The sequence below is a fragment of the Nothobranchius furzeri genome, chromosome 15 (assembly GCF_043380555.1).
Source record: "Nothobranchius furzeri strain GRZ-AD chromosome 15, NfurGRZ-RIMD1, whole genome shotgun sequence".
NCBI lineage: Eukaryota > Metazoa > Chordata > Actinopteri > Cyprinodontiformes > Nothobranchiidae > Nothobranchius > Nothobranchius furzeri.
The window spans coordinates 58,400,836-58,410,823 of record NC_091755.1 but is presented as its reverse complement, the minus strand read 5'-3'; the positions used below and the strand labels follow the sequence as shown (position 1 = coordinate 58,410,823).

The window sequence follows — 9,988 nt, the reverse complement described above, 5'->3', positions numbered from 1 at the left end:
ACGGTCATACCTTTTGATAACAGGGGGTAGGAGGGGTGCCATTTCTGGCTTTCTCTGATTTTTCCGGTGTGTGCGGAGAGAGGGGCTCACATCTTGGATAGTGGCAGCAGTAACAACAAACAAAAAATTTGAATAACTCACACTCTAGCACCTGACTCGGGGGGGGGGGGATTTTATTTCATCATGAAAGTTGCGCATTAATGATAATTAAGACTAAAATGTTTGAATTTCTTATAAATAAAAGGAGCAAAACTGACATTTGAACACGCAGTTGTGATGTCAGCACAACCTATGGATGAGGACTGGGAGGGGGGGTGAAGGGGGGGAGCGACTTTCAGATGACATTGAGGCTGTGGATGGGAGTTGAGTCTGGTTGTTGATGTTAGACAGTCGCACAAGGCGAAGCGGCTGCTACCCGTGTTAATTCAACCTCCTCCTCTTTCTTTCTCCTCCTCCTCCTCCTCCTCCTGGTCTTCAGCACTGCTACCCGCTGGACAGCTCCAGCTTGGACCATCTACACTACCAGCCCCCCTCCACATTAAGTCTTTTAATGGAAGCAAAACCTCTTTATGTTGCAAGAGACATCGGGAGTTTACAACTTCGCCCTAGGGAGGAACCTGCGGATACCTCGTTTAGAGATTTGTGGCGAGCAGCGGATCCTCGGCGGCGCAGATCTCAGATTCTCTGTGAGTAAAACCTGCTGCCGAATCATTGCGTGTGTCTGTTTTGCATTGTGTTTTTGTTTTTCTACCCTGCACGAGGGAAGGTGGACATCTGTCCCTTTGCGGTGGTAGAATGGCTGGATTGTTGGCAGCTGCTGTTGTTACTGGGGGGTTTAAAACCCGCGAGGTGCTTTAAACCAGATCTACATCCAATCACATGCGGGATCGATGAGTGTTGGTCTGAAGGGCTCTGCTGATGCAGATGCGCATTCCGGCGCGTTACACAGCGAGCAGAGTTCTCAATTAGTCGGGTAGAATGTGTGCAGACAGATGCGTAAAGCTTTTACGCATTGGACGTCCCTTTGTCCCCACCGTGCGTTTTGTCTCTCAGTTCGCTGTAGACCTATTTTCATCCCCACTACTTCCAGCTCTGTATGAGGAAAGCAGTTAGGAGAGTCTGTAGGTGGTTATTGATGGACTGTGTGCTTAAATCTCATAGGCTAGACGGTTTGGGTACGCTGCGTCCTGCGCTTCAGGTGCATGTTTTGGATCCTATAAATTCCATCTAACTTTTTCTTCTCTGATTGTGCTGCCAGCCTTTCGTCTCCTCTCTTTTCCTCCCTTTTTAGTATATTTAATTTCAGACTTTGTTTGGGCTACCGAGTCTGCTGTTCTGTTTTTGGCTGATTAATTACGCGCAATCTGTCTGTCGTCTGTGTTTTAGCTGTGGAGGCAAATCAGTCAGCATGCTGCTGCCATCGATGATTCGTATTTATTTATTTATTTAGTTTTGGCATTTTTTGAGTCTGACGTGAATGGAAATTTGTCACGGTGCCAAATAATCAGAGGACGCAGTAGTGTGCTTTAGTGTGTGTTTAAAGTAGACTTATTCTGGTTGGTTGGTTTTGCGCACCTGCACAAATGAATGCAGAAAAATATGTGTCCATCTTTGTCTGATAGGTAACCATATCTTCTGCGCCCACCCCTGAATCTAAAAGCAACTGCTCTATCCGATCTGTAGGTTAACGCAGACTGACCCGTCGTGTGCGCGCAGGCTTCATCTCAAGGCATTTGGTCCGAAGGTCAGTTGCAAAAACCGCGAAGCTGCTGTCTACGTGGACTGGTGCTGAAGTCTCACGTCCTACTGCCAGGACCTTTGTCAAATCCAGAGACATGGCAACGAACGGCACCAAAACGGACGGACAAGTCACAGAACTGAACGAGGTGGCCACTAACAATGACAAACCCAAATCACTGGACGTCAAACCCGAAAAGAACAAAAAGGAGTTGCCTGCCAGGGAAACATGGGTGGGAAAATTTGATTTCCTCCTGTCTTGCGTGGGTTATGCAATTGGACTGGGGAACGTGTGGAGATTTCCCTATCTCTGTGGGAAAAACGGAGGAGGTAAACATGATCTGCTCCTAGTGAGATCCACTCATTTACCCAAGAATACTAGCTGCTTCCCTGTAATGTGGTAACCCGGTGTACTTTTATCCACCCAGGAGCCTTTCTGATTCCCTATTTTTTGACCCTGATATTTGCTGGGGTCCCATTATTCCTACTGGAATGCTCACTTGGTCAGTACACGTCCATTGGAGGGCTTGGTGTGTGGAAACTGGCTCCTATGTTCAAAGGTAAATAAACCAAAATGCATCTTTACCAATTAGCTATAATAAAGGAAACGTTTCATTATTAAAACTCACATTCAAACATGTTTTGTGCACCAGGTGTGGGCCTTGCAGCTGCTGTCCTGTCCTTCTGGCTTAATATTTACTACATAGTGATTATTGCTTGGGCCATTTACTACCTGTACAACTCATTCGCCACTGTAAGTATTTTACAGTTAAACCAACATTAGGTCAAAACTCACCAGGAAATCATGATCCATGTGGTATAAAAGGCTATAAAATCCCTGGAATTGTTAGGATTTTTTTTTCTTTTTTAGGAACTTCCATGGAGCTCTTGTAACAATCCATGGAACACAGAATTATGTTACACCAACTACTCCATCAACGACACCACCAACCTGAGCAGTGCTGTGAACGAGTTTTGGACGTAAGATTCTGTCCTTTTCTTCTTTTCCTGGCTCCTCTGCTGCATGGTTACATCTGTGTGTGTGTGTGTGTGTGTGTGTGTGTGTGTGTGTGTGTGTGTGTGTGTGTGTGTGTGTGTGCGTGTGCGTGTGCGTGTGCGTGCGTGCGTGCGTGCGTGCGTGCGTGTGTGTGTGTGTGTGTGTGTGTGTGTGTGTGTGTGCGTGTGTGTGTGTGTGTGTGCGTGCGTGTGCGTGTGCGTGTGTGTGTGTGTGTTGCTTGCTCTGACTTCACAGGCACAACATGCATCAAATGACTGACGGTTTGGAGAAACCAGGCCAGATCCGAGTGCCACTGGCCATAACACTTGCCATCGCCTGGGTCCTCGTCTACTTCTGTATTTGGAAAGGAGTTAGCTGGACAGGAAAGGTAAGATGCTTGCTAGGTTTGGCAATCCCAGTCCCCCTAATGGGAGGTTTGTGACACCTATGCAATATTAAACAGTCAAATATCAACTCATCAATCTTTTAGATCACATTCAGCACTGTCCAGAATTAATTTTTAAAATAACAGACATCACATTTCCCTAAACCTGCTCCGCCTCTTGGTGGCTCCTCATTCCAATCCTCCTGACAAATTTTCCGTAGAGAGTGTGGTGCCGTGATAGAAGGAGCAGCAATCCGCCAACAATCTGGATTTGTCCTCTGCCTTCACTTCTCCCTCATGTGGCGCTCCATTTTAAAAGTCTAGCTTGTCACATGACCGTGGAAAACAACATTTGTTTTGGTAAAAGTACAACACCCCCACCAAGAGCCTCAACAATCTCATAAAAGCACAGAAACACAGGCTGCACTGAATGTTTTCTCATGTTCTGTTACAAAAATCTAAAACTACAAAAGCTGGTGAAAACAGATCTCGAAGCTTGTAGAAGGTGCCGTGATGCTCTGCTGATGGATGTGTTCCATTTTACAGGTGGTTTACTTCTCGGCCACGTACCCCTACTTCATGCTCTTTATTCTCTTCATCCGCGGGGTGACTCTACCCGGAGCTAAAGAGGGAATTCTGTTCTATATCACCCCTGACTTTCAGAAGCTGAAAGAATCAGAGGTAACGGCGTGTTTTTGTGTGACTCACAGCGATGTGCTGCACGCCCGAGTTGAGCTGAACTCATGTCTCTCCACCCCTGTGTTCCTCTGTCAGGTATGGCTGGATGCAGCTACCCAGATCTTTTTTTCCTACGGATTGGGACTGGGGTCACTTATAGCTCTGGGCAGCTATAACACCTTCAATAACAATGTTTATAGGTAAGGCTGCTCTCCATTTATGAGACAATAACCTAGAAACAGCTGAAGACAACTGCAGTAAAAACACAATTGGCCCATAATTTTAATTAAGACATCTCAAATGTCCAATTATTGTAGATTTTTGCTGCAACTGCAATAAGAAGCAGAAGAGAAGGCTGTTTTTTCTGTTGCTGCGACGTCTGAGTGTTTCCCCTAACAGGCCCACGGTTCTGGGTCACATAAACATTCAGTTACGTAAAACAGTTGCATTCATTTTGTGCTTCTTGTGAGCTTGCTTCAAATTCATTCCTCTTTCTATCACATTTACATGACGACTGCAAACGAACTTAGGTTCTCAACTAGAATGTGCAGCTTTCTGCTTTAAGGAAAGCCCTTTCTTCATTTCTCCGCCGTGGAATTGAATTAAAAAAAAAGCATAAAAGCACTCTGATGGCTTTGCTTTCAGAGGCTTGTGTGGTTTTTAGGAAAGGTCAGAACAAAATGGGGAAAAAAAGTCAATTTAAACCTTTAACAGCAGCCCCATTTTATATTTCCTCTCCCCAGAGACTCTGTCATTGTGTGCTGCATCAACTCATGTACCAGCATGTTTGCTGGCTTTGTCATCTTTTCCATTGTTGGCTTCATGGCGCATGTGACAAAGAAAGACATTAAGGACGTAGCAGCTTCAGGTAACTGCAGAAGGCTCTGCTCTGACTCAGATTTCTCTGGCTCTCTGTCACCGACCGCTTTTCTTTGCAGTCCTCTGAATGATAAAACCAAAATTTGCTCTCTATCGCCCAGGTCCCGGCTTAGCTTTTCTTGCCTACCCAGAGGCTGTAACCCAGCTGCCTGTCTCACCTCTCTGGGCCATCCTGTTCTTCTCCATGCTGCTCATGCTGGGGATAGACAGCCAGGTAAAGGGGCTCGGTGATGATCTGCTCTTAGGCTGACCTGAATATTTAAAAGCAGTGGCATATCTCACCTCTGCTCTCCGCACGATAAGCATGCAGTTTTTTTTCTTTGTCTTGTGGACAGACGAGCTTTGACATTAGCTGTCAAGTATTTTTAAATGCAACTTTATCACCTCTGAATGCCTCCAGGCTGCACTGCCTGGGTTCCTTTAATTTGAGCGTGATTTGAATAAGGTCACATCGACCGCGACCACACACACCCTTTTCAGAGTGGAAGACGTAAATTGCAACCTTGTTCTAAATGTCATAGCAACAGGGCATTTTTCCTCTCTTCCCGTTAAAACGGCTTACAGAAAGACCGTGTTTGGTCATGCGGGTCTGTCTTTAAATGCATGCATTCATTTGATCGAGATTATAAAATGTTGCCAGATTGCTGCAGAACAGATACTTTGAAAGCATCGAGGTGAAAGCAGGCTGTTCTTCCTTTAAAGCCGTTTGTCTGATTCTGTCCTTCAGTTCTGCACGGTGGAAGGCTTCATCACTGCCCTGGTGGACGAGTTCCCCAGGGCTCTCCGAGGCCGACGAGAGATCTTCATCGCTGCTGTCTGTCTGGTGTCCTATCTGATCGGACTTTCAAACATCACACAAGTACAGCCGTGCAGCTCTCTTGGTTCTCGTTTTATTTTACATTAAATAATGTTTTTAAACAAGTCTCCTTTGCTGTGTCTAGGGTGGACTCTATGTGTTCAAACTGTTTGACTACTACTCTGCCAGCGGGATGTGTCTGCTGTTCTTGGTCTTCTTTGAGTGCATCTCCATATCCTGGTGCTATGGTGCGAACTCACTCCTGCATACATTCGAGTGCATCGTGTTTGAATTTGCTAAATTTCTTAAACAAATCATTTAAAAATCCTGCTTTCCTGTTTGGCTTCAAAGTCCCAAGCTCTCACAGCCTGCATCTCACTATTTATGATTATTTTAACCCCAGACTCATTTGTCTGGCAGGTGTGAACAAGTTCTACGACAACATCCAGGAGATGATTGGCTACAGACCCTGTATATGGTGGAAGCTGTGCTGGGTCGGGTTCACTCCTCTCATTGTTGCTGTGAGTACTTTGAGCTAATAGAACAGTACATCTAAAGTCACGACAAGAGAAGTGAAACGATAAATAAAGTCAATATTACCTGCCTGCAGCCACGCCAGGCTGCAGCCATGCTGCCTGTAGTCGGATGTGTCAGGATGCATAATGTCTCCCACAGGGCGTGTTCTTGTTCAGCGCCATTCAAATGGTTCCTCTCACGATGGGAGACTACGTGTTCCCAGGCTGGGGTCAGGGAGTGGGCTGGCTCATGGCGCTGTCCTCTATGGTCCTCATACCAGGATACATGGTCTACATGTATCTTGGTCTCAAGGGCACTTACAAGGAGGTACGAAGGAAATGAAACGTGGTTCGTGCTGGTAGATGTTCCATGGTGAGATCTGTTGTACTGACATGCCTGATTTGCTGCATGTTTCTGTTCCAGCGCCTTCGAATAATGTTTCAGCCTCCCGCGGTCACCAGGCGATGTCAGGAGAACGGACCTGAGCAGCAAGCAGAAACCAACGCCGCTAACCTCTCCAGCCCTAACAATCCAGCCAGCCCCACCAGCCCCGCCCCCGCTAACACCGCCAGCCCCGCTGCACCTGCTCCACCAGCAGCTAATCCAGCCTCCAGCCCAGTGAACCCGGCAACAAGCCCCACCGCTACCATCACCACCACAGTCACAACAACAAGTCCAGTTAACCCCATCATGACAACTGTTAGCCCAACCAGCCCGCCTCCAAACCCAACCAGCCCAACAGAGCCCGCCAATCCCCCCAAACCGACGAGCCCGACTTCTAACCTGAGCAACGCCGAGGCCAACGTGTAAACAAAGAAACCCTCATGGAGCATTTAGACAAAAAAGAACATTGCAAAGGACTTCCAAGATTTTAATTGATTTACCTACCTCCGAGGGCAATACGTGATCCAAACCGATTTTAAAACCATGTTTCATTTTTCTGCGTTTGTTAAATCAAGCCAACGATGTCTCGCTGTTGGTTTGCGTTCTGATAACAACATCAAAGACTGTTAGAGTTCACGAATACAACCGGAATTCTGAATTTTAAAAAAATTGTAAACATACTGTGTAATACTGTGAGAAAAGAAAAAAATCCTTGAGACATAGATTAGAGATTTGTTGAATATCTTCATGAATCAAGTAAATACCGTGTGACTATTGTAGACGAAGTAGTAAAACAAACTTAACATCATAGAGGAGTGCAAGGGATGGCGTCGTGTTTATTTTTTGTGGATGTTTACTGAACCTCACACAGTTGTCTCTTTCCGAACGTCGCTCTCTGTGAGGTCAAACTACAATGCCGCGAGGCAAACGGGGAGCTCTGAGCTAATCACAATGCCAGTAAGAAGTTCACGTTTAGCAGCTCTGGAGCGATCCAGCGTTTGTTGCAAGAGATTTTGTGTGTGTGTGTGTGTGTGTGTGTGTGTGTGTGTGTGTGTGTGTGTGTGTGTGTGTGTGTGTGTGAGAGAGAGAGACTGTTATTTTCCCTTCCTTTTTTCAGTGAAAAAAAGAGAGAGATAAAACTTTTATGTGATCAAAGCATTTTTAGAATTATTTTTAGGATGTTTTATACTATATATATAAATATAAATATATATATATATATGTATGTGTGTTGAAACGAAGGACCAAAATCAATAGGCAGACAAAAGCAAAAACTATGCCGTTTTAGTATTTGGCCGGCAAAGCACAGGGTACACAAACGTACAATAAACAGAAGAAGAAGAAGAAGCACAGGGTTAAAAAGTGATTTACTAACATTGACTATCCTTTATGATGCTGACAGTCAGTCCTGTTTACGTTTGCATGGTTTCCTCAGGAACAAAGTTTCTCAAATGTCTCCTGACAAAGAAAAAAGGCCTTAAGCCAGTAGAAAATAATTTAGACAAGCCATAGTCTGTTTACATGACTGGCAGAAATACAAAATACCACTTTTTACGCTGGCACAAAAAAAACTGAAAACATTTTTAAAAAACGGGACCAACTCTGTGTTTAAGTACAGTCATGATTTCATTTTTCTCTACGTGTCACGATCAGTCATAGTTGGATCAGTATGTATTCAGCAATACATATGTAGGTGTTTCAGTGCAGGCCGGTGAGCAAGTGGTCTGTTTCTGTTCCTGTCGTCTTCTGGTCGCCTAGTGAAAAAAGCACAAAGCTTTAATTTTCCAGACGTTTTCGCCATAGCGTGTTCGGACAATGTGAGTTTGCTTCTACACGGCAGCTACTGTGAAAGAAAGGCATCCGGTTGAGCAGAACAGGTTCACCTCGGAAAGGCAACACAACCGAGCGAAAAAATAAAAAAGTGAAATGGCTACAAGTTCATGTCCTGTGAATTTTGTATAAAGTTAACTCTACCACAGTTTTTCTCTGGAAGTTCGTTGTAAAACTGTACCGTGTAAAACATGTAACTGTGAATGTCTGTACTACATTGGAAGTTATTGTCTAAATGTTGAAAAAATGGACGTTGCTGTTTTCTGCAATAATATTTTGACCACAGAAGCTAAAGCACATATCTTATAGAAATATATGAGATGATGATGACAATGAAGATATTGATGATTATATTAAAGATAGAAACTATGTCTAGTTAAATTCTATTGTTTTGTATATTTTTAACTGTCTCACTGCCTAATGTAAAACATAATATAAACATGATATGTATCTAAATGGTGTCAAATGATAAAGCACGATTGTTCTGTTATACAAACCGAAAAAAATATATAAGACTGAACAAATAAAGAGTTATAGAAATTATGAATACAACATGTGGCTGGCATGTGTCCCTGATTTAAATGCAGCACCGCTCCAGGAAAATAGGTCAACTCTCTTATTAAAAGATGTACACTGCTCTGAATCCTCCTGCAGTAATTAGCCGTTGTTTTGCTCTTGTAAATAAACCCTGTCCGTGGAGTGTTTCCAGTCAATAGATTTAAGGGAAAAAAGAAAAAAATTATGAAGTGCAATGCTTCCTTCGTCTGTTTCATTTACAGCAAAGGCCTTTTGTCTAGTTTAGGGCCAAGACGACATCCAGCATAACTCTGCCAGGTGTCGGGGACGGGAACAAAAGTCATTATTGATGAAGAAAATAAAAGTTGTAAGAGAAGAAACGCGCAGGAATCCTTGCTGTGTGGTTTGCTGAGTGTCAGAAACACCAGCTGACGGAGAAGATACAGAAAAAAGAGGAAAAAAAGCATCGCCACAAAAAAGCTCCAGCCTCAAGGTCTGGCGTGCCCGCCTGCCCCATCTCCCTAAACTCATGTGTGTGTGTGTGTGTGTGTGTGTGTGTGTGTGTGTGTGTGTGTGTGTGTGAGTGCGTGCGTGCGTGCGTGCGTGCGCGTGTGTGTGAGTTTGCATTCTCTCCCCACCACCACCTCCTGCAGTTGCTGCTTCCATTAGCTTCCAGTGTGATAAAAGAGACGGCACCGGCTGACACCACCACAATGACTCGCCGTGGATGAAAGAATGAGATGTCCCCTCTAGTAGCTTGTGGCAAACGTGTGTGTATGTGTGTGTGTGTGTGTGTGTGTGTGTGTGTGTGTGTGTGTGTGTGTGTGTGTGTGTGTGTGTGTGTGTGTGTGTGTGTGTGTGTGTGTGTGTGTGTGTGTGTGTGTGTGTGTGAGAAATAGAGACAAGTCAGGGACAGAGAGCTGTGTGTCTGAGTGGACTGGGGGAGTTTGAAGAATGCCCCTGATGGCAGTTCATATAAACCAGCCCCTGATGGATGACTTAGTGGCCTCCTTCATTCCTGGTTGTGTAATTTAGCATCATTACCTATAAAAACAAGTCGTCGCCGTGACAACCCAGACTGATGTCTCACATCCTCAGAAGCCATAGATCATGTTGTTGCATGGGGTGGATGGGAGATGAAGAAGGTGTTTTGTTCTGAAACTCATTCAAATGCCTTTTTGAATCAGAGAGTTTGCTTTTTAGTAAAGAATTAAGTTGTTTTAATTGGGGAAAAAAGAATAAAATTAGAGCCCAATTCCATAATAATTAT

General features: G+C 44.5%; 1 protein-coding gene across 1 annotated transcript; it reads left to right on the top strand.

Moving 5' to 3' along the window:
- The first annotated feature begins 542 nt into the window (after positions 1 to 542).
- Positions 543 to 7,015, top strand: slc6a1a (solute carrier family 6 member 1a). The gene is made up of 15 exons (XM_015968145.3): positions 543 to 686; positions 1,684 to 2,067; positions 2,166 to 2,297; positions 2,391 to 2,491; positions 2,609 to 2,718; positions 2,990 to 3,122; positions 3,666 to 3,800; positions 3,894 to 3,997; positions 4,541 to 4,665; positions 4,778 to 4,890; positions 5,404 to 5,535; positions 5,618 to 5,720; positions 5,893 to 5,993; positions 6,148 to 6,315; positions 6,412 to 7,015. Exons 2-15 carry the CDS (start codon positions 1,836 to 1,838, stop codon positions 6,796 to 6,798), a joined length of 2,076 nt encoding a protein of 691 aa, XP_015823631.3. The 5' UTR covers positions 543 to 686; positions 1,684 to 1,835; the 3' UTR covers positions 6,799 to 7,015.
- The last annotated feature ends 2,973 nt before the right edge of the window (positions 7,016 to 9,988 follow it).